General features: G+C 35.6%; 1 protein-coding gene across 2 annotated transcripts in view; it reads right to left on the bottom strand.

Moving 5' to 3' along the window:
- The window catches only part of KLHL1 (kelch like family member 1), a 239,145-nt gene that overhangs the window by 122,391 nt on the left and 90,906 nt on the right, over positions 1-25,848 (bottom strand). For both annotated transcript variants that reach the window (XM_035561284.1, XM_035561285.1), the window contains 2 exons: positions 18,453-18,589; positions 4,732-4,928 (listed from right to left, as the gene is read on the bottom strand). In XM_035561284.1, the coding sequence (XP_035417177.1) occupies positions 4,732-4,928; positions 18,453-18,589 (334 nt within the window). The remainder of the gene's footprint in view (positions 1-4,731; positions 4,929-18,452; positions 18,590-25,848) is intronic.

The raw sequence follows: 25,848 nt of genomic DNA, 5'->3' as shown, positions 1-25,848 counted from the left end.
ACTGTCATTGAAACTGTTAGAAGACTGTAGTTGCTTTAGCTCATTGATATTTTCCATTTTACTCTTTTGTTTCTTTAAAAAGGCATCATACATGCAGGTCACTGTACTATCATAACTCTGACAACAAATTAGGAAACTAAAGTTATAAGACATATGGCTTTGCAGATTGAAAACTTATTGAAAGTGATGCGCTAGTGAAAAAAAAAAAAACAACACAGATTGTCATTAAGTACAGAAGTTTAAATCAAGAGAGACACAGATATTTGTGCTGCCATTTAAATTAGCAGATACATTTAAAAATGGTAGGGCAATTTCACACCTTGAAAATAAAACAGCCCACAGTAAATCTGATACCAATGAGACCACACATTTTTTTCCACTTATTTTTAAGTTCTTGCTTCAAGTGCTTTAATTTAAAATATTGCTATACAAGGTCCACTTATAAATAAAACAGATATAATGCAAAGATAGAAGTCTCCAAATTTCATTGTACACTAACTTTTTGTGAAATCTACCTTCCTCACCTCCCCCACTACCATCATGACTCGGTATTTGGCAAGTGTATTTTCTAATTATTTTTCAAAGGTTCTCTGGTTTTCCTTTACTACTTTTCTTCTCTTCCTTTGTCCCCTCCCTGCCTCCCATCTCCATGCACACATTTTCCTTTCTTCACTTACATCTCACTTTTCAAAAGGACAATTTGATGTTTGATACTGAAGACTGAATATCTCAGTAAATATCAGAGATATTACAGAACTATTACAGTCATGAAAAGTAATATATAACTATACACTTAATGAATTTTACTTCCATTAAGAGCTTTCTCCATCTCAGCATTGGCTCTTTGCATTTTGAAAAAAAATGTTTGTTAGATTTGCATTAAGTCTGAAAATACTGTGTCAACTATGCAAATAAAAAAATTATTCATGGATTCCCCAGATTTCATTGTTGAGGGGATCTGAATTTGTATCTAATGTGACAAAAAACATGCAATAGAAATGACTTATCTCCTGAAATCTACAGAATACTCTAGTGGTATGCTCTTTAGCAGCTCTTTCTGCTTCAAGATTTCCCTGGCTCTATCTTGCCCTCATGAAGTATTATGTGAAAGCACAAAGCAAGCTGTGTATATATGTATATATATATGTTAAAAACAGAACAGTGTAATTTAGAACTTATTAAATATCAAGTCTGATATTAGGCAAGGAAAAAATATTTTGAAAAATGATTAAAGCATTTATGGAGGTTAAATGAAGCTGATCATTTTCGTGAAAATATATTCATTTTCATTAAAATACTGTTGTAAAGACAACCATGATAAAGAATGACTTTCTAATCAAAACTAATTGGTGGATAAAAGCTGTAAAATGTTTGTCGAGAATGATATAGTAACAGGGAGTTATCCTAAGGTTCAAGAACCTTAAATGAGTAACTAAGTGCTATAGCGAATGCCTTATTTTAGGAATCAGTTAATATTTAATTTCACCAAAGTGAAAACAAGAAGCGAGATTATTCTAAGATGAAATTTAACTTGAAGTACACCTCAAAATCATTGCTCATTCTATAGCATATATTATGTCTAAAAATTGTTTTCTGAAAGACAACTTTTAAAACTTTGTCTTGTTCCCCACTCTCACAGTCAGTGTAAAATTATTGCTATTTGAGCCTTTATCTCAGAAAACTTCATGGCACAGCACTAATATTTGTGGTCAGTTCTAACTGTATTTCTCTATAGCAGTATGGTTAGTACAATATATATATATATTATTTGTCAATTATTGGCTATAATATTTAAGAGATATAAGAAGGGGTCAAAAAGAATTTCTTGTGTTTAATGTGGAGTAGATATTTTTTGTAAATGTAAAGAAGAAGACAAAAAGTATATAATCTCAGTCATTATCTTCATTTTATGAAGATAATACTCTGGTGATGAACATCTAGGAAAAAAAAAAAAACAATTTTTCCAAAGACTGAAAAAAGTGTAGAAAGAAATCATATTATTATTTCACTTTTTAAATGCCTTTAGAGCTCCCTCAAATACTGTCAAAGCTTTTTTTTTTCTCTCAAAAATTTTCTTCCTATTGGTGCTTTTCATATATCAGAGAGACTAACTGTCTTCCACTTCCACTTCCACTATTTATGTGAAAAATGTAGGTAAATATTTTAGACAATTGGTTAAAGAAAATTCACTTCACCTGTTTTACATGGTTCACATTGGGGGGGGGGGGGGGGTTAAAAATATCCTTACAAAGCAGAAAGACCCAGAGTTTGAATGCTGCATTTATTAATCCATTATTCTGCCTTCATACTTAAACTATTTATTTTATATAGCTCTCAGAGAAAAATAAATTTCTACAGGCAAGCTACCACATAGTGTGTCAGAGTTAAGGGACTGCCATTATTTCCTATTCACAACAAATGAGCTTTTGCAATGATACCACGGAAGATGAGGAGTCATCACACAGCCAGGATTTGAGGTACTCACTTGCAACTCTTAAAGAAAGCACCCTGAAAAGAAATGGTCTTTATGTTCTCATTAAAGCATGAGAGCTTTTTTAAAAACAAAAATTTCATCATCCTTTTTTAAGAAAGGCTTCTCCTCAAATTGGCTGCATAAGACAGAAGGAGAAATAGAGTTTTTTAACAACCCTGCCCTTGCCATACTTTAAGTTCATTCTCATTACAGTTCATACTGTTTCCTTGGAGCCTGCAGGAAAAATAATGCTTTTTGTCACTTCAGAGAATATGCATCTGCTCTTTGCTCTGCTCAGCACTTTCCTACCCTTTCTTCACGTCACAAAGCCTCTTGCTCACTGTTCTTCCACCCACCTCTCTCAGGATATCTAGCCTGTACTCTGGCAGTTTTTCTTGGCTATATGTGAGTGTGAAAGAAATAATCCCTTTTCTCTTATGTAGATTCAACCTGATCTCTAGTGTTGTAGCCAAGAGAGGCAGGTAAGGCACCTAGCCCCATCCTGAACTGATCATCCGCAACATTTAACAGAAAAGCGTAAATCAAATAGATATGAGCTGCCTCACACCTAAATTCAATAACACTGTTCCCATGAAAATATCATGCCCTATGAGCTAGACTTTTATGATTATCTTTTTCAACAGGTCCAAAGTTGAATAACATACAGTTGTTTGTTTGGTTTTTTAATATTATAATTGAATAGATGTGATTATTTGTCTTTCCTGAAAAGATAAAAGTGTAACTATCACGCATGCTTGCAAGATTAATTGTAATTACATCAGAGATTGCATATTAAATACAACTGACTTCCTTTTTGATCTTCTATCTTTCATTGGCAATTCTCCCATTGCACATAATTCAGATTTTAGCTCTGAGCATTGAAACCTATAACTTACTATATAATATACCTTGTATCTTAGATATAGGCACAGATCTTTGTAATCCTCCAGCTGTTTCATTCACAAGTCTTCGAAGATGCTACAATAAGTAATTTCATTCGCCCCCAAAATCTTTCAATAAGGTGTTTTAAAGAATCATAAGATCTTTTTGAAATTAATTTTATCCCTGTTAGTTTGTCATTCCTCATTATATTGCTTACGTTCCAAAACAAAAACAAACACAAAAATAATACACATCTACTGAAAAAAGTATTGATAAAAAGGTTGAATTTATTCTCACAGACCCATACCTGCTCACTTTTTAACACAATCTCATTCCAAAATAGCTCAGATGAACTCTGCTCTGACAGCTTCTCTCTCTCCATGAACAGAAGAACATCACTCTAGCTTTGGCTCAGAAGACTAACTTTATATGGCTAAAGACAGAGAAAATTAAAACCAGCCACAGACCAAGCTCCATGTGTGTTAGATGGATCTAACTATCTCAGCTGTAGTGGTAAGAAAAACACAGTTAAACCCATGAACTACAATATGGTATTAGTTACTCAAAAGAATAAATAAAATAATGATATAACTGCTGGACAAGCCAAGAAGATTTACCTTCTGTATTACTTCAATAACAATTTCTATCTAGACCTTAAGGGACCATTATTTCTCAGAAATGATAAGTAATCTACTTTTTATGTAAGCTTAATTTCATGAGCCAAATGTTTTTAATTTTGTCAAACTATGCAGAATTAAATGGCTACAGATATGATTTAGCTTCTGAATAAGTAACATATTTTTGCTCCATTGATTCTGATTAATTTCTAGTATTAATGTCATACAGTTCTGTTAGGTGCAATTGGGAAAAAATTTAAAATGCTGTCAGACAAAATTCATCATTCAACTTCTGCTCATTCATTTCATTGTCCACTCTGTTTTAATCTACTTCAGAGATGAATAAAAGGTAGGATGATGTTTGAGGAAAAAAAAAAAAAAAAACTTTTCTTGATATTGCATTGAAGTACAATGACAATTACAAAAATTACAAAGCTTCCCTAAAGCAAAACGTTGATTTAAAAAAAAATAGAAAAAAGTATTCTAAGGACTTATAGATACTTTTGCTGTTATCAACTGTATATGAATATACATTTAATTAAGGCATATACTATTCTCATTCAGCAGGACATTACAGAAAGTGAAATCTCATAACTTCAAGGAAGTTGAAAGGAATTACCACCCCTATGGTTTCAAAACAGCTACTTGTAATATAAAGTACAGAAGGATTCCAAGTCCAAAATTAACAAGATAATTTTACTTACAGAAGATATAGAGGATTCATATGATCATAATTCAAACTTTCTAAAACTGCCTTACCATTGTGTAGTTGTGAGCCACCTTCATTAGCTCTGTGCATCCTTGTGCATCAGCAAATGCTCGTATTCCCAAACAGTTGGATGGGTGCAAAAGCTTCATTAGAAAATGGCAGCAAACCTCTACTACTTGGGGGAGCTGGAGGATGCAGGCAGCTGCCAGAAGATTTTCAATAGTGTCCTCTTTCAGCTCCAGGCAGCCTAAAAAAAAAAAAACGGAATAATAACACATGTAAGCTTGGCATTAAAAACAAACAAACAAACAAACACACTGTGCAGCATCTTTTGTAAATAATTCTAGCTCAATATAAATAGTTCTGCAGAAAAAGTAAGCAGAGGATTAGTGTCTCTGACTGGTGTCCTGGTTTCAGGTAGGACAGAGTTAATTTTCCTCCTAGTAGCTGGCAGGGTGCTATGTTTTGGATTAGAATGAGAAGAGCGCTGATAACATGCTGATGTTTTAATTGTTGTAGAGCAGTGCTTACACCAAGCCAAGGACTTTTCAGCTTCTCGCTCTGTCCTGCTAACGAGCAGGCTAGGGATGCAGCAGGAGCTGGGAGGGGACAGACCCAGGACAGCTGACCCAAAGTGGCCAAAGGGGTATTCCATACCATCTGACGTCATGCTGAACAATATATAGGGGTGGCTAGCCGGGGTGGGGGGGCGGCTGCTCAGGGATAGGCTGGGCATCGGTCAACAGGTGGTGAGCAATTGCATTGTGCATCACTTATTTCGTACACATTATTACTATTAATACTATTATTATTATTATTATTGTTTTTTTTCCTGTCTTAATAAACTGTCTTTATCTCAACTCACAGGCTTCACTTTCCCGTTTCTCTCCCCCATCCCGGAGAGGGAGGGGGGAGGGTGAGCGAACGGCTGTGTGGTGTTTGGCTGCCAGCCGGGCTAAACCACAACAACTGGACACTTCAATTACATGAACATTACAATAGTGTAAACATTAATTCAGCTATATAAGATGAATACAAATAGAGATGGGAACATATTGAAAGGAAGAAGCTTGAGAACATTGTTTTTGTTTCTATAATGATATTAAAATCTAAGTAAGTATCTAGATATCAACTAGGCTGTGATTTATTTATTTATTTTGAGTTTGATTATTAAACTTGAATTATCTTCAATGGTACAGACTAAAACTCTCAGCCATTTACCTCCTTGCAAAGAACTCAATAACTAACTAAAAAAGTATAATTAAAAAATGTAAGTATCTTCAAAACAATACTTAAACTTTTCAAACTTTTGGTACTTATTTGTAACATGATTTGGGGGGTAATTTTACCTAAATAATATATTTCATACCTCTCAAAGCATATCATTCTTCTAAAAGACTTTTATATTAGCTAGAAGAGCATATAAGGATGCATAATATTTATCTTCCATTTATTTTTACATTATATTTAATTCTGTCACTTCATATCATCTCTACCTTACAGACTGATAAATTTTTTAATAAATAAAAGGTGAAATAAAATAATATACATTTAAAGAACCATTCCTTTATTGAGGAATAAGTATCATTCTTCTCATCATGTCCCACAAACCTGCCATTTTTAAATTAAATCTTTGTATGGTCTCTTACGTTAATAACTTAAGAGACAATAAATTAGACAACTCAGGAATAGCTTGGAGAACAGGAAAATAGAACATGATATGAAAATGTGTAAGTATAATATAAATTGTAAGAAACTAACACTTTGGTTTTACTTTGGTGTGCTTGGAAAAATCACTTCACACTGTAACAGGATTAAGTGTATATTGATCTTTCTGTTCAAAGTATTATAGTTCAACTGTTAGATAAACCCCCTCTTTTCCCCATACATTTTTTGTGTTTGTTGTCATACAAAGAGAAATCTACACGTCTTAACAGTTCTATCACATGGCATTGAGCAGTTCCAAAATCCTCAACTTCACAACAGATTGCCATAAAAAAGAAAAGCCGCTTTATATTGCAATACTGAAACAGAAATATAATAATACTGAAGATTTGACCTTTTTTCCTCCTTTATCACAGGTAAACCTGTAGCTTTTAATACAAGATGGAAACTATGAAGCTATCCTTTCTAGTTATAATACCTCCCTTTTGCAAAGATTAGAGCAGTAGATCAAGTACACAGCATAATTTCAGTTTTCCTCTGCTTATTCTTATACATCTTGTAATGCCATGTGAGTTTCTGTTAATGTTATCTGACTGTTCATACCACTTCTGTCCCCCCTATATTTACACAATATGGTCAGAAGGCACAGTATGAAGCTGATGCTTGGTTGACCCATGTATTTATCAATGACAGTTCCAAATTTGCTGCATGATTGCAGGTAAACACTGGCCCAACACCCTACTCACTACATAAACTATAGTTCCACTTTGTATAGAAGGTTAAAAAAAAGATTTTTTTCTCAGGTTAAAACTCATCATCTCAGTACTAAAAAGCAAGAAAAAAAATGTGCAAAACAGCTATCAAATGAACAAAAAAGGGTTTTAAATCTCTTTTTCCTACACACTATTTATTTCTCAACAACAATCTCAAAGAAGTCTCTGACCATACAAAGCTAGTCTGGATAATGTTTGCAGAATGCCAGAAAGATTGAAAGAATTGTCACCCTCTATAAAGAAAGATCACAGTTTTTATCACTAAATATAGCATTAGGAAAAGAAACTAGAGGAAACAGTTTCCATACAGGAACAGTCCCCCGGGATATTAAGTGGTTTAGCACAGTAAGTTTGGAAATTAAAAAAAAAAATAAAAGGAAAAAAAAAGGGAAAAAAAGGGCACTTAAGAGTCTCAGTATATATGTGACCTCTTCAGACAGTTGCTTACTGACAGTTAGAAGATCCAAGTATCTAATCAAAAATGTTTAATAGGCTATTCAAGGGGGTTACTTTTAATGCTACTGCTTCCTCAATTTACTTCCCTCTCACACTTTTATGAAATAAGGAGCTTACACAACTACTTCAGCATGAGCAAAACAAATTAATTAAAGCTTAAAAATCTCATTTTGTGTTACATTAATTAGTATGAAAAAAGGATAAAAAACAATCAAAAATGTTAATGGATTTTAATTGCTACTCTAAATTATAGTTCTATTTGTGACAAATTTTATGTGCATTGTTCATGCAGAAATTAAAATGCTTATCTTTAGGATGCATCCTTATAACGAATACATAAGATTTATTATTTCACTAAAAAACTTGAAGCAGAGAGAACATATAAAAATTCCCTGATATTTTTATTGTCTTTGCTAAATCTCTTTCTTTCTCCTACTCTTTAGGCTAAAGTTTTCCAAATAATTTTGTGTATAGGGAACCACTGCCTCTTTGAACATCTTGCAGTATGTTAATATGGTCAGTGTGCAAGCCATGGGAATCAACTTCCCACAGCTAGTGACCATTAGGTATCAACAGGAATACGGTGGGACCACTCAGTAGGTGCTGCTCGCTTGCTCGGTGCATGAGCAAGAAATTTCAACCCAGATACATACCATATGGCAATATAATTTTATTTCATGTGCATAGTAATCTATTTTTCTGTCTTGTGTAGGTAATTAATCTGCAAGTTGATCCATTCACGCAAAGACCCTTCAACAACATTAAGATACTCTGTGAGTCCGGGTACACAAATGAAGTCATGGGAAATGTCAAGTAAATAGAAACAAAGGCTAGAGCTAATTCCTTTTAGTCAGGTGTTTATCTTCTAACCTTTCCATTTCATGTGACTGGATCAGTTGTATTGCAGTTTTGAAGAGTTTCTGAATATGATTTCTAATTATTTATTTTTTATAAATCTAATACATTTATTATACTTCATTAATAATCAATTTATTGATATTTTAAATAAATTATAATTTATTGTTTTCCATAAGCTAACCACTATACTCAGTCCTGGTAAGGCTTGACCTTGTTTATTAGGTTTCCATTTTGTAAATGGAGCAGTAGATAGTATGAAGATAATATTTATTCAGCTTTTGAATAGGAGTTGAATTGTTTGAATGATGGTTATGAAAGTGAACTGCTTTTTTTTTCCAACAGGATCAAATTCCAATGACAAATAGAAAGAGCCTATGAAAAATGTGATATGCTTCATACCACTATAACAGACCTTTTTGACATTTTTTATTTAATCTTACCAAGTTTTAGGTATCTGTCCGGTTGCCATCTGAGCTAAACATTTTAAATTTCCTTCTACAATCAACAGAGAGAAATATGAAGATATAGAGCATCTACTCTGTTTTAGTCATCCACTTTAGGTGGTGATGGATCACTCCCAAGGAGTGGCTATTTCTTGCAATTAACCACAAAAGGAGCACTTTCATTTGACTTGCTCTGACACTGCTGATATTTATATTTGGTGATATGAATTCAGTCCATCTGCTCCCAAATACACAGTATCGGAATGATTGGAACCATCAGGGATCGGGTAATGAAGTGTCTGGAAATGCTTTAAGCCCTTTTCAACACTCTTTGGGTCCAATTCTGATTTTCACATTCTTTATTACTGTCAACTCCTGGAAATGTTATAATGTGCAGTAATTATCTCTTACATTCATCCATGAAGAGCAGCCAATGAAGTCTGCAATAAAAAGTAGCGTCCTCAAGTGATTGTTAAATTTTTGATTTGGACCAGTACCTTAAAAGATATATTCTACACTGTATCATCTCTTACACTTTCTATAAAGGTGAGTTTGTTTCCAGAAGAGAAAACACGACAGGCAATATATTCCTTTTGCAGAGGATCCTCCTCACCTAACACTTCTTTGTTTTCTGTTAACTATTTGCTGCAAACCATGGTCATCAGCTGCAAGCGAGGAAGACAGGCACTCTATGGCTTTTTGTGTTTATTTCCTTACACTTTAGCATTTTGCATCAGTGAAAATTTGGAGAGGCAGCCTCACAGCAGATATACAAATTAACAATTAGATAAATAAAATAGATACTACAAGACAAGTAAGTAGCCTCCTACACAAATAAAAAGTGCAATTTGAATTGTGGAAAAACTTAGGATCTGACTGTTCTCTGTATTATCAGACTATTCGTCCTGTAAACTAGTGGCCAAAAACAAAACCAAACACAAATTAACCTAAAAAGTACGCATAACTCAAAGACGTTTCTACTTGACAGTGCTGATGAGTCACTTGAATTTAGGCCAATTTGATATCTGCCACAATAAGTAAAAGACAAGTTAAAACACACGACTTAACTATGAAAATATTTTTCCCAGTAAAAAATCATTGTTTCCTAACAGAAATATTTTCCTGTCCTGAACAATTTCCATCTTTTTCTATTTATATTGCATCTCTTTTTTAGTCCCTGGGGATGAAATTCATCTCCTGAAAAGCTCAACTTATTTTAACTCCTCATTCTTCACACTGGAGTCTTTATGGTTTTGTTTATTTAAGTTTTATGAAATAATCTCAGAAAAAAAATTGATGTCAATCAAAAAAGTATTCACTTAATTCAAATATGTCACTTTGGACTATGATACTCAGATACATTGTCAGTTATGATGATAGTTTTTTTTAGCTCCTCACTACCAACCATGGCTTCAAGATTAGGGGAACTTGTCATTTCAAATAACCATTTTTATAAGAACTTTATCTTTAAGAATTAGTATGTGTAAGAAAACTACTTTCATTTTTCCAGCTGCAGAAAAAATTATATGTCATTTGCAAAAGAAAAGAAATGTTAATGCATCTGTCACAGGAATTTGAGAATTATGATAAATAAAACAGCATCTATCTTTTAACAAACTGTACTATTATTTTCATCCTAATATTGCTGCATCTTTGTTTGAGTAAACTGACTAAACTGAACTGATCACATGGTCATTGTAATGTACTGCCAAATTTGGCCTGCATTTCAAAGGTGTAGAAAATTACAACATTGTAGAATGGTAAGCAAATCCTATTAACTAATTAAAATTCCCCACTGAGTGGAAATCTTGCAAATGTCTCGCTAACGATCAGAGATGCATATTAGTCAAAACATACCACGATGTGGTACTTTTTCCTCTCTTGGTCTGATAAAAACAAAACAAACAAACAAACAACAACAGCAAAACAACAAAAAGTCTGTTGTATAACTGAACTGTCAGTCATATTTTTAAAGAAAACTTGCTCACTGGTTTATAAATATCAGTTTTTTAGAGACTGATATTGAACTCTTTCTCCTCATGAAACAACTGCTGTTCATGTGCCTTAGCTCACCTTAGAGATTTGAATTTAGTCACATATACTTGTAAAATACACATAAAGAGTTTAAATACTAAATGATTTAAACTGGCTCTAATCTTCCAAAAAAATTTTATAAACAATGAAGAAAGATATGCTACTGCTCTGAAACACACCTGAATTCAGGTGTGTTCTTCACACCTGTTCTTCACACACTTCATTGACTATAGAATAGAAAAAAAAAAAAAGGTTAAAATTACTTATTTCATTGTTGGGAGTTACTTTTCGATTACTTGCTAAAAGGTACTAGCTTGTACCGGTGTACATAATCAAAATATTGATTACTTCACCAGTAGTTCACCTATTAGGAAGTCATTATATTTGGAAATTTTAAACTTACTAATACAGTCTACATATTAAATAAACAAAGAAAATATTGCAAGATAAAGAGTACCTTGAAAATACAAATAAAAAAGACTAATTAAATAAATTTTCAACAGCACTTGTGCAACAAATAGGGTAGGATATGACAAGAATGATCTCCAAAAGCTCATATAAGGATATAAGGACTTAGTTTCTCTCAATTCTTATTAGACAATGGACCTCAGTACTTAGGTTTGCTTCCAGACTACAGGTACTGCATATTGAAGACTGATCTACTGTGGCTGTGATAACCTCTGAACTATATGAAGGAACAGCTTGGAAGACTATAAATTTGTATGTGTCAAAACTATGCTAAGTATCATTCTTACCTTTTATTCATATAGGCAACTGAGTTTCATTGATCAAAAGAACTCAACCTTCCTGGGATATTTTATTTATAAGTCCTTTGTTCTGAGGGCACCTGAGGGTTCTTGTGCTTAAAGGTAGTTTCTTGCTATATCCCTGCTGTCTGCTCTGTATGTGTTATTAGATATAATGCTGCCAGAGAAGTCATTTGAAAGGCCTTTAATTAAAAAACCTCCAAAATAAAATCTAACTAAAAGCTAGGATCAAACAGAGCTTGATCTTCTTATATATGTGATCCATACTCTATTTTTTTATCAGACACTCATAAATAAATATTTTATTATTATTATTATTAGTCATATGATTTCTGCTTTATCAGTCTCATTAACTGTATGAAAGCACAAGTCTATTCTTCTGACCACTGTTAGGAATGCATACTAATTAGATACACTGATGTAGTCTGAGGAGATCTATAGCAACTTCATAGCTCTATACTAAGTTCAAAAAAAGGCTCTGGAATTTGAAAAACAGCAGAAGCTCAATCTCTAGTTCCCATTCTATTTAAAATATTTAAGCATAATTGAAAATAGTAAAAAATCAAGTTTTAAGATAAAGAAAGAATCTTTACGTAAAAGTGAGGCAAAGAAATATTCTATTACTGCTTCTGCTGAAGACTAAAAAGATCAAAGAACACATGTACATGTACGTCAGGACACTAGGATCTCAGTCCTATATTTTCTTCAGTCAGTCATCTTGCTGCTTAAAAAATAAAACATACTTCTTGTATAGCCTTTGTATGCAAGTGCGGCTTCAGAGTTTCTGAGCTGCCTCACATGATGCATTTAACTGATATCAAAATGAGGAAGCTTTTTTCCTCCCAAGTTGTAGTTCTGTTACCTCACACAGTAAACATACTTTGTTCTTCTGAATGAACCAGTCAAACCTAGCAAAGTACAGGTACATTTTATTCAAGTTTTCAAACTGCTCAAACATACCCTTTGGAAAAAAAAAAATAATAAAAATCACATTAATTTCATACTTAGAACTGTTGCTTCTCCATAGAAACTTTAACACTCTTTACTATCAGTATTTTTGGCAGTCTAATTTTCTTGTTTTCCTGTTAATTACTCTTAGATGTTCTTTATTTAAGAACAGCTCTTATCAGGGCTGCATATGACATAATACTGTGCTGGCCACAATGTAATTCTACCTTTCAAATTGTTTAGAACTCTTATTTGCTTATACATGAGATAATTCAGTCCAGCTTTAAGTGTATCAGAATAGGTCTTCTACCTACAGGTAGAGAGAGAACAATATAAAGTTGTATAAAGAATTTCGTAACATTATAGGCACCATGATTCCTTTCTTTAACAGAGTAGTATCTGTTTAAGAAGATAAAAAAGAACCCCAAGAGTACAGTCGATTTTAAAAGACAAAACACAACCATAAACAAAGCAAGCAAAATAAAAGGTACATTGTATCTAACTTAAGCATTTGTCAAGCTTTACTCACACATGATTGCAATTGAAACACTAGATTTATTTAATATGCCAGTTCCTCATAAATGGCAAGCTCTACCTCAAGTTGTTTAGAGTTTAAAATATTCATTTTCCTCTCTAAATTAGGTATCATCCTGACTTCACACAATTGGCAAAGAGAGAATATACTCCATATACTCCTTTTTTATATATATGCGAGAAATTATTCTTGAAAATTAAAGGCATACATCATAAAAAAAGAGACATCCTGAAAATTAATGTGTCCTTTATTTTTCGTAGGCTAGCAGAGAAGGTGTGGGGTATGGCTTGTTTTTGTTTGTTTGTTTTTGTTTTTAATCTATGTAAATGTATTTGATCTATATATATAATTTTATGAATGCATACCATATATACTTTCTAAACAACGTAAAAGTGAAGTTGTTTAGGACCCACTGTAAAAGAAAACTTTTGGGGGTGATTAAACATGAAACAAAATTTAAGAAGTATTTTGTCACTCTTTATTTTTTCGTAAGATGAATGAAGACTGAACAATTTTCCTTAAAAACAAAAACCTGAAATACAGTTTGTTAAAAATATTTAAATCTAATAAATAAGCAACCAAGAGTGATAGAAATGCTTATTGAAGCTAATGTTATCTTAGCAAAATATTATCTTTAATATAGAGATGTAAAGAATTTCTATACTGGATCACAGTTCCGCTTAATCATAGATGTAATTAAATTCCAATATAAGCTTTGAATAAACATAGGAAAATAGCCTTGGTTTTGAAATAAATATTATCTGTTCATTTTCTTTGACAGTTTTAGCAAAACTATTTTGGTTTTGAATTTGAAAACTTTGAGACATACAATCATGAAAAATTTTTCAAGATTTCCTGAGGTGTTTTTCATTACTGATCAAAGGAAGCAGATTTAACATCCCACATTCTAAAACTCCCGGATAAAGTATTCCTGTTAAATATAATAGCTCTAACATGTGCTTCCAGAAACATCTGTTTCTGAAAGGACACAATTTTCTGGACAGGATTTCTGCTCAGTGCTGATTTTTCAAAATGACTGAAATACATGATAACTTCAGTTATCGCCAAACTTCAGTCTGAACAAAAACATTATATTGTCTTTTAAAAAAAAAATCTTGTTAAATGTTCGTTCTCTTCTCCCTTTCTAAATGTATTCTGTAACTGTGTGCAGAAGAGCCTCTGTCTTGGGCCAGATCATAAATTAATTACCTCAGAGACTTGCCAGTAATAATATCTGTTACTTAATATAACGTAAAAATGCTTCCCTTTTTTAGATTACATCTAAAAATATTTGCAATGTAATACTTTTAGCTTCCAAGTTTTTGCAAAAAAGCCCATGTTAACTGTATTTAAGTGTTCAGTTGTCCCCAGGGGAAAAACTTCTCTCAAACAGAAGCAACTATACTTGAAATTAAATGTTTTAAGATACTTAAGTTTAGCTCCTTGGACAAACTGTAGAAATTAAAATAATATACATGATTAACATTTTCTATATAAAAAGAGAGACTTTACACATACATCCAATAGAAATAACTATAGTATACATACTTATAAGTGTGAAACTAGTTGAAAGGTCAAAATCTAACAAACCGTTGATAAGCTTTCTTATTCTGTTCCAAAGAGCTAAATGCTCAAATGTTCTACTCCATTCCAGATTTATTCATTAGCCCACAAAATATCAAATTTCAAGAAACGAGCCAAATACGAGAGTACTGAAGTAATAGCAGACAACATTACTAACCTTTTACCATTTTGTTAAGTTTATCTGTTCTTCTGAAGTCTTTAAATCAGACTTCTGTTCCATTTAACAGTGGTGGAGTGCACATCCCTGCAGGTATTTAAGAGACGTGATAATGGCACTAAATGACTTGGTTTAGTGATGGAATGCAGTAGGTCTCAGGCTCATTGTTCGACTTCATGATCTTGAAGGTCTTTTCCAACTTAGACGTTTCTATGTTTCTTTAAATTTCACCTTAAATGGCTTGCATCTCTGAGATACAAGAGATCAGAACTCTCTGATTTGTCTGAATAAAGTATTCTGTTCATATTGAAATTGCTCTAGAAGATCTGCTAACACATTAACTTCTTTATTCTTTGAGGGAAAAAGGTATTTACAGGAAAAAGGAAACACAGGGAAAAATGAAAAATTGCCTACATGTCAAAATGGTTTGCTTTTCCTGGGGTAAAAGAATAAAAAGCTAAACTTGCAAAAACTATGAGTAGTTAAAAAAGAATTTCACACATTGTGCAGTAGGTAATTAGAATTTGGCAGCTTAATTTTCTAGATATTCTGTCTGGACTATGTATGCTCCAGATTACAGATGAAAAGGCTGAACGGGAATTTCTGTTAGCTGCTACACTGCTGGATATCAGAACAGTGGCTACTTGAAGGAAAAAATGGCATGTACTAGACTGGAGATAAATAAAGACACGGAAGGGAAGAAAAGAGATAAGAACTTATGAATCTAGACAAATCATGGGAGATAGTGGAAAGGCAAGGGGAAAAAACAATTAAGGTTTAAGGGGACAGGTTTTGATCAGGCAAAGGACATTGGAAAACAGAATGATTAGCCAAGGAGCAAAGACTGAGTTTATTTCAGTAACTTGAACACGTTTGGTATCATGATCTAATCAGCTGTGAGTTATCACTGAATTGTCTGTAGCACTGTTAAATGTTCCAGCCCTCCACACAGGATGTCCACATCCATGACAAGCCTATGTTTCCAGGCTATGCTTAAGGTTTGTTAGAGAGAGTGCTAGTTGAATTTTGCTAAAACTGAGTCAGGATCAATACAGATAGATAATTATGTTCCAAGGCCTGCAAATCTTTCCTAGCATTGTTTAATTTACTATTATAAGTGTAACTAGGAATTTAAAGAGTTGGATAAGATGTCTGATAGAAAAGGACTAGAGAAAGAAATAGTCTAACACGAATTTCAAGAGATAAGTGCACAAGCTGAGAACAAATCAGGACAAGAAACAGTAAATCAGAACAAAGAATCTGATGGAACAGAAATGCAAGACAGAGTAAGCAAAACCTGAAAGGTCTATGGCATACAAAATGTATTCTCTTTTAGCTTGCAAAATTAATCTTATAGCTCCTTTTGGTCAGCAATTACTTGTGAAATTTCCTTTTAAATTGTACACTCGAGAAGATATTTTGATGTCTTATTTTGTCTCCATAATGGGTTAGAACTTAAAGGATAATGGTGCATCACCACTGCAAATTAGCAAATAAGAAAAAAATAGAAAATAAGAAAATAAACTAAAGATCTTTGTGACCACCCTAAGTTTCTCGTTCTTCAAGGTGACATTACAATGACACATTATGTTGTCATTTTTAAGGTAGTTTGGGTTTTATGTCACATTTTAAATGAAAGAACATTATGGATGCAAATATGCATGCACATGAGGCAAATTAGAAAACACTGGAGCTAAACTTCCTGTGGAGTTCTCTTCACATCTGTTTTTGGAGGCTGGTCCTCAACTACCTGACCACAATAAGAAACCTTCAGGTTTTCCAGCTCATAGAAAAAAAGACAGAATACAACATTTTGCAAAGAAGTCAAGGTGAGTAAAGGAACTGAAAATCTTAATCTTATACAGAGAGTGGAATATATTCTCCCTTTTCTAATTTTTCATTACCACATCTATTCTCCAAAGTTCTCAAAGATAACCAACAAAGTGCTGAAATAGCTTCACTAATACTTAAAATGGTTAAAGTTTTTTTTGCTTTCTTCTTCTCTTTCCTTTCTTAATCTAATCTTTTCTTAATCCATACCTGGATGTTATCTTTTATTGTCAGTATGAACTGCACTGTGTGTTTGTGTGTGATCTTTTAGTGTAAGCTGAAGCAAAAGAACTTCATGCAGTACTTCAATATTTCCAGAGTTTTGCTCCTAGTGGAACAACGCTGTCCTTCACCTTCCTCTACCTGTAATACACTTACATAATTATACAGAATTATTATACAGAATAATTTATTGTTACCCATAATGTCTTTTGCTATTCTGTGCTGAGATATTCTACATTTTGCAGCAGTATTCCTGTACTATTAATTTTACGTTCATACCGAGTAATAATGATTGTATCCATCATGTATGCCTGATGACAACTACTTACACGTTCTTCATTTCATGGGTCCCTTGCTTTAGATGTTCTGGATGACATTCAGATTGTGGAACAATCTGAACAGCAAATCCACAAATAAACAAAATACACTTTCCTATGAAAATGTAGGGTACTATATAAATGAAGACCTTCTGACATTCCTAGAACATGAGTTTCCAAAACATGGATCTCAAAAGGAACATTTTTTAACTTAAATTATATTTATTTACAGTTCCTGGTTCCTATTAAAAGGGTAAAGGACATTTATTATGTCATAAAATAAACAGCACATATCCTGATTAAATATATCAAAGCAAAGAGCATTTTAAGATTAAATTAATATTCATGTATTTAGAAACAATTAAAACTGTATGTTACAAGCCATCCGTTTAAAATTGAAGTTAAAAATCAAATGTTCAGTAACAAAATTATAATAAAATATTGTTGATTTAAATAATATAAGGATGCGTTCTAGGAAACGGAGAAAACAGCTTGTGTTTTATACTCGCATGCTTCATATGCAAGGGGATACAAATTCAGACTACAAATCTTATTGTTGGTATTTCCTATCTTTTAATTATTTTATGATCTTAGTATTCTTTCCTATTAATGCATTTCAGATACATTGTACATGAGAGCTTGTTTAGGAAGGATAAAAACAAATTTATTATGCATTAAAATGTAAAAACTATTCAGGGGGAAGTTCTGAGTTAACAACTCTGAATTATGAGTTATTCAGAAACTAGCATTATACAACCAAGTAACAATTTATAACAGCAAATGAAAGTGACAACACCCAGCTCATAACAAAACATTTTTAAACAGACCTATGTAATTTTTTAAACTGAAACTTGACTAAGACAGCAATCTAGCGCTACTCTTCAAAGATACAACACCACTGATCTCATGCAATCCAAATCACGCATATAATGACATACTCTTTTTGAAGTATTTCATGACCAAGAAATATACATAATTTCCTAGACTGTTCTGTTGTGCTTACTAAGCCTAAGATATTTAACAGTTTGGAGATAAGAGATAATTAGAATTTAGCTCTAGAAATGGTAAATGAGTGTTCTGAAGGACCGAGGTTATAAAAATATATATCTATTTATTGGCATGCAGCAAATGAAACTGTCAACATCTTTGACTGTAGAAAGTATAATGTATGCATTTCAATACCTGTATATGCAAACTGAACAAGATCCCACAGTGCATTTGGGTCTATGCCTTCCATTTTGATCTCTTCTTGCTTGGCTTCACAAACATCGCTTGTGAACATGGCAGCAAAGTAGTCAGAGACAGAACTGAGGACAAGTCTGCAAAAAAGTTAGAAACTTGTGTCATTTGCATTGATCTGTGTATTAGATTTTTCAGATTGTCAAGGCTAATGTACTTTTAAAAACTCTTACTTTCATAATAATTAAAAATTAGCAGGAGCAATACATTATGAATGCATGTAGGCAGCAAAATACAGCATGACATTTATTCTAATTTGATTCTGCTTCCTGTGATATGAACCAAGTGGCACATCAGTATTTGCATATGAAACAGACATAGAAATTAGCTTTCAGTCTTTATGATAACTCTCCTATCCCTACTGTTAGCAAGATAACCTCTCTGTATCAAAGACATCTTAATAGACACACAGATTCCATACTGTAGAGGTACTCTTCATTGACCTTGAAACAGTCTTTCTTTTGATAAACTTTACTAACAGCATGTAACTTAGTAAGATCCTTCAACCTTCAGTAAGACTTAATATCTTAACATGCTATTTAATAAATAAATAAATAAATAATCTAATATAAGGATGTAGGGATATTACATTGTTGGTGTTGTTGTTGTTGTTGTTAAGAAACATTTCCAAAGGAAAAGAATTTCAAAATATTTACACAATTTGCATGTCTTGTTTGAGGATCTGATTTATGTACGTCGAACCAACGTTAAATACCAGGTATAGTTGTCATTTCAGTACCTTAGGCCAACACATTCTTTTAAATAACATTTATGGTTATATTATTACTTTATTAGGAGTGAATATTCACAGATAATCTTGAGTTAGAAATCTGGTACAGCTATAAATAGTGTATCACACACTTCCATAAAATATGGTTACATTTCTGGCTTAGTTTGAAAACATAATATATAAAAACATTCATTGAAAACACAAGAATCACAAACGGAGAACTAGTAAACAAAGAGAAAATATCTACCCATCTGTATATAGTTAACTATTTCATCCAAGAAAAAAAAAAGTTACTTAAGTTAACATTCATCAGCCAGTGTGGCAATTGATTTCTTTTGCTCTCTTAGCTTATCCCAATAGCAAAGTAAAATATAACAGTTTGAATTAGATTCATAATCTTATGGGCAGCAAAACACCACACCACACTTGCACTCCCCATAGTCAGGGGTGTGGAGGGGAGTATGACAGGAAAGAAGAAGGCTCACAGTTTTGAGGTAAGGATAATTTAATTATAGGGAAAATAAAGTAAAATAAAGCAAAGGCTGTTCAGATTCAAAGACAGAAAACAATTATTCTCTACTTCCTTTCAATGAGTGATATCCTGTCACATCCTGGGAAGCAGAGGCTCACTACACATAGGGTTTGTTGGGGAAGACAAACTTTTTGATAATGAGCCTCCATCCCCTTCCCCAGCTGTTATTGCTGAGTGTGACACCACACTGTATGGGATATCCCATTGGTCAGTTTTGGTCATCTGCCCCTGTGATGTCTCCTCCCCACCCCTGCCCATCCCCTGCTGGTTTTGGAGATTTGGAGGGAGTCATGGTGCTGTGGGGCACAGCTCAGTGACAGACAAAACACTGGTGCAATATCAGGGCTGTTTGAGCTGCAAGTGCAGAGCACTGCACTGCTGTAATGGGGTGTCGTGGGGGAAGTTAACTCCATCCCAGCCAGACCCAGCAAAGGCATCTATCAGGAACTCTGTGTTTACATGTTAGATTAGCACTGGCTCTCCTTGCCTTTATTTGTGAGATTCTGGTAATTCGGTTCCACAGACAAACTTCTCATTAATCAGTTCACAGTTACACAAACCAGTCATAATGAAAACACTGCTGTATTAATATCTAATACTGGAAGGCAGCCTGAGATCAGTGTTCTTCTTTGTGGCTTGGGACAGTTTCAGGAAGGGGATGGGGATAATGAGCACTGTGGGGTTCTGCCTTTCTTGGGAAGTAAGGCGTTGACAGCACCCCTCCGGAGCTAGCTGAATCTCTTGTGTGAGTGGGTGCCCAGACCAGCTGCACTGATCCCCCAGTGATTTCCCAGGCATCTTCCAAAGGCTTGTTGCAAAAGCAGAAATGGTGTATGAAATGGTAGAAGGTACTTGTTAAAGGCCTGTGGCAGCAGTTTGGAAAACAGAACTGAATATGAGAAGTTCTGGAGAGCGAAGGCAACATTCATCTCCAAAGCATTAAGGAGGTTTGCTTCATCTTTCCTCTTGTGGTCCTGCCTCTGTTTTCGTCAGTCACCATGTGAAGGTCAACCAGGGGTACGTGTCAGGACAAGCTATGCAGTGCTGGGAAGCGGACTGGGGTTGTGTCCCCATGGTGCATCCCAGTAACTGCTGCTCCCTGGTGTGTTGCCACGGGGCTGCTGTGTCACAGTGGCGAGGGCTGTGAGGCCATGAGGCACCGGCCGTGCCGCACACTCCTGTGACAACCACAGAGGCGGCAGGAGGGACAGCTCTGTGGCGGCAGGTTGCAAGTGGCAGAAGCGCTTCCAGGCCTCACACACTCCTCGAGGAGCACGTGGTGGCGAGCAGCCCAGTGGCCATGCTGCGCAGGAAAGGTAAGAGGAGCAGCGCCCCCAAGCGTGTGCGGTTCCAGCTGCCCACCAGGGACTGGCAGGAGGAACACAAGTGGGAGCAGAGGGAGGCCACAGGCAAGCATCGTTGCCCACCGGGCATGTCAGGCCTCATGATGAGATTGATGGAGGAGCCCCTGGGGGACGCCAAGAACGTCTGGCCATCCAGGAGGTCTCCGTGGTGGAGGCGGCTCATCGCTTGTGTGTGTGGGAGGGAGAACCCCTATGTGACAAAGGATGGCTTGTGTAAGGCCAGGGATGACCCCTGCATGGCGAAAGTCAACCCCAAACCCACATGCTGAGGGGTATTCCTCTTCTTAGGGCAGAACCTGCAGATGTTTAGGAAAAGATAGATAGGCTTCTGAGTTTGTGTTTTTTAGTTATGAGAATAAATGTCAGTTGTGTCTCTGGTGACATGCTGTGGTGGCTCTGTAAGCCCCATCACAGGGCTGTGCAAAGTACTCGTGTCCAAGTAGTGCACAAGCCTTCACACTGTGCCTCACCCATCCCCAACATGCTCAGGTGGGCTTCCTGAGGTGAAGCAGTTGAGCCTGAGAAGCAGCTTGTGTGAGTGGGTGCCCAGACCAGCTGCACTGATCCCCCAGTGATTTCCCGGGCATCTTCCAAAGGCTTGTTGCAAAAGCAGAAATGGTGTATGAAATGGTAGAAGGTACTTGTTAAAGGGCCATGGCAGAAGTTGGGAAAACAGAACTGAATGTGAGAGCTTCTGGAGAGCAAAGGCAACATTCATCTCCAAAGCATTAAGGAGGTTTGTTTCATCTTTCCTCTTGTGGTCCTGCCTCTGTTTTCGTCAGTCACCATGTGAAGGTCAACCAGGGGTATGTGTCAGGACAAGCTATGCAATGCTGGGAAGTGGACTTGGGCTGTGTCCCCATGGTGCATCCCAGTAACTGCTGCTCCCTGGCGCGTTGCCACGGGGCTGCTGTGTCACAGTGGTGAGGGCTGTGAAGCCATGAGGCGCCGGCTGTGCCGCACACTCCTGTGACAACCACAGAGGCAGCAGAACACAGGAGGGATGGCTTTGCGGCGGCAGGTTGCAAGCGGCAGAAGCGCTTCCAGGCATTGCACATTCCTTGAGGAGTGCATGGCAGCGAGCGGCAGTTCTTCCTTTCTTGGGAAGTAAGGCGTTAACAGCTCCCTTCTGGAGCCTGCTGAATCCCTTGTGTGAGTGGGTGCCTAAACCGGCTGGACTGATCCCCCAGTGACTTCCTGGGCTTCTTCCAAAGGCTTGTTGCAAAAGCAGAAATGGTGTATGAAATGGTAGAAGGTACTTGTTAAAGGGCCATGGCAGCAGTTCGGAAAACAGAACTGAATGTGAGAGCTTCTGGAGAGCGAAGGCAACACTCATCTCCAAAGCCTTAAGGAGGTTTGTTTCACCTGTTGTCATGTGCCACACATCCCAGGTGGAACCAGGAGCTGGGGCTGGGGTCAGCTATGTGTGCCAGAGGACCAGGGCTGCCAGCCTACGTTGTCCTTTGTGAGGGGATGGAATGCAAGCTTTGGGGCCTGCCTTTTCTCTTATGGTCCTGCCACAAGAGGAAAGGGAGGATGTCATCGTGGGAGTCTATTACAGACCACCTGGCTAGGATGACGACACCGATGAATTATTCTCTGTGGAACTAAGAAATACCTTGAGATCAACTGCCCTCGTCCTTATGGGGGACTTCAACTTGCCAAATGTCAACTGGGATTGCCACACAGCCAACTTCAGCAGATCCAGGAGGTTCATAAAGCACCTAGATGATAACTTCTTGGTGCAGGTGCTAAGGGAGCCAACCAGGAAAGGTGCCCTCCTAAATCTGTTGCTGGAGAACACAGAGAGGGTCTTGTGGGAGACGTGGCAATTGGTGGCCATCTTGTTCATAGTGACCATGAAGTGGTTGAGTTTAAAATTTTTGGTGACAGGAAGAAAACTCCCACCAAAACTTCAGCCCTAGATATGGGGAAAGCAGACTTCAGGCTGCTCAGGGAACTGGCTAGCAAGGTCCCCTGGGAAACTGCTTTTGAAGGCATTGGCATCCATCAGTACTGGTCGGTCTTTAAGCACTGCCTCCTAAAAGCAGAAGATTAGGCAATTCCAAACTATCGGAAGTCAAGCAGGCGGGGCAGAAGGTCAGCTTGGCTGACCAAAGATTTTCTTCTGGAGCTTAGGCATAAAAAGAAAGTGTATGGCTGCTGGAAGCAGGGTCAGGCAATGCGGAAGGAATACAGGGACACTGTTTGCATTTGTAGGGAGAAAATTCGTGTGGCCAAAGCCCAATTAGATTTGAAGCTGGCCAGCTCTGTGGGAGACAATAAAAAGTGTTGTTTTTTTTTTGTTTGTGTTTTTTTTTTTTTTTAAATATGTGAATAGAAAAAGGAGGACCAGAGAAAACATAGGTCCACTACTTAATGGGAATGGTCACCTCACAGACAAGGACATAGGCAAAGCAGAGATGTTTAGTGCCTTCATTGCAAGCCATGAGATTACTCTGAACATGGAACAGTTAAAAAAAAAAAAGGATGATCTGTCAATTCTAACTTTGTAAAATTACTTTAGTTGATTAATCTATGTATCTGTAGGCTGTAAGAGGCTAATAGATCTCAATTAGTAAGAACAAAATTCTCAAACTACTTATCAGTCATCTGAACAGTACATAAAAGCAGTAAGTCTCAATAGTATCATGAATTCATGCATCTTTGAAAAATGAATTCTCAAAAACATGTTTTGTGTGAATTGTTCCAATGTTCACGCAAACATTCAAAAGTGAATTTTTTTATTTTTCAGAAGACTGGGTTCAAAATCACAGATTTTTATATATATGTATTTTAATTTTCACATATAAAAACATATATATATGTCTGTATAGACTTCGATACCTGTATCTGCCAAAGTGAAAAAAAGATACAAATTTTACACAGAAAAAAAAAAAATCTGTAAAACACCACATGGCAATATTGCAAATATTGTGGGTTTTTCTGTGATTTTCTCCCTCTCTAAGTGAAATCTCCTTTTTTTTCCTCCTCTCTGTAAGTGAAATCTGTTCCTGTGCAGTTAACAAACAGGAAACAATATTTGCGTTAATTTGGGATTAAGTATCCACTCAGAACCGTTATCATAGGGTAAGAGTCTTGCTAGCAATTCAGAAATGCCACATTAGCTCATTAATAACGAAAAAAATAGAAAAAAAATCTAAAAAATAGAAATGTAAACTTATTGTGCAAAGAAGCAGTGAGTATATGACAGTTAAATTAATAAGTTGTCTCATACTTCCTGTTATAACTGTTATTGTTAGCAGTCTGTCCCACATGCTTATTTCATTTTTGAGAAATAAAAGGACAGAACTACATGATAACATTTTTCTTCCTTACCATCTGAGTAATATTTATAAACTAACTTATTTTAAAGGCAATTTTGTCTAGAACAGCTAAAAAATAATAATAATAAAACCAAATGAGAAAAAAACAATAAAATCTTCTCAAGCCAATAGACAGGCAGATGGAATTCTAAAGAGAATAGATTAAACCTGAAACAAGAAAGTTCCTTTCTGTCTATAGTCAAATACTGTTTCATTACATTTCAATTTTATATAGCAGATATCTCAGTTACAATTTGTAAGTGATATTGACAGTCTACACCATCTACATGATGTACTGGGTCGGGCTGGGATGTTAACTCTCCCTGCAGCAGCCCACACAGTGCTGTGCTCTGCACTCGTAGCTAAAACAGCAGTGGTATCACACCAGTGAGCAGTGCTGGCACAGCATCAGGAGTCTCTCTAACCCACCTAGGGGGTGGGCAAAAATGTGAGAAAAGAAACATCACCAGGGCAGCTGACCTAAACCAACCAAAGGGATATTCCATACCATATGATATCACACTCAGCAATAAAAGGTGGAAAAAGGAGGAAGAGGGGAGGGGTGGGCTCTCGTTGTGAAAACGTCTGTCCTCCTCCCGAACACCGGCTACATGCGTTGAGGCCCTGCTTCAAGGACGTGGTCAAGCATCACTCATTTGTGGGAAGTTGAGAGTAATTTCTTTCCTCTGCACTTCCACATAGCCTTTACTTGTTTTGTTTAGTTTTCCCTTTTCCCCTTTCCCTTTTTTTTCCCCCTTTAGTTAAATTGTTAATTGTTTAGTTAAATTGTTTAATTAATAATAATCTTTCCTTAATAATTATTTCTTTTTTCCTTTAATTAAATCATCCTTATCTCAACCCGTGAGTTGTTCTTTCCTTTACTTCTTCCCCTCCTCATCTAAGGAGGGGGAGTGAGAGAGCGGTTGTGGTGTTCAGCTGCCTAGTCCGGTAAAACCACCACACGATTGATGCCCTGTTTTCCCTCGGGACCATGCCTTTTGACACATTCTATTCCATTTTGTTTCTTCTTTTAATTCTTTCACTGTCTCTCAGACATTTAAGTGCAAATACAGTAAATTGATCCTTATTATTGATCCTTTGATCAATATTTGATATTGATCCTATTGATCCTGAAACATGATTTTGCAACCATTGCATCTCTTAAGTTGACACAATGTTTTTAGGATTGTTACACAAATCTGACATTGTCATTTCCACTATGTATTCACCAAGCACACAATGTCTGTAATAGTTTTTTTTTTCTTTTTTCCAGAGACTTCAAGTAATATACATACCACAGCTGCTAGACTTGATAACAAAATATGTTGTCTAATACAGTTTACCTGTGTCAGTTTGTGTCCTTGTGTTAATTTTAAAGGTATCTGTT

This window comes from Cygnus atratus, chromosome 1 (assembly GCF_013377495.2).
Source record: "Cygnus atratus isolate AKBS03 ecotype Queensland, Australia chromosome 1, CAtr_DNAZoo_HiC_assembly, whole genome shotgun sequence".
In the NCBI taxonomy this organism is placed as follows: domain Eukaryota; kingdom Metazoa; phylum Chordata; class Aves; order Anseriformes; family Anatidae; genus Cygnus; species Cygnus atratus.
Note: the sequence above shows the minus strand (reverse complement) of the source record. Positions and strands in the feature narration are given on the sequence as shown.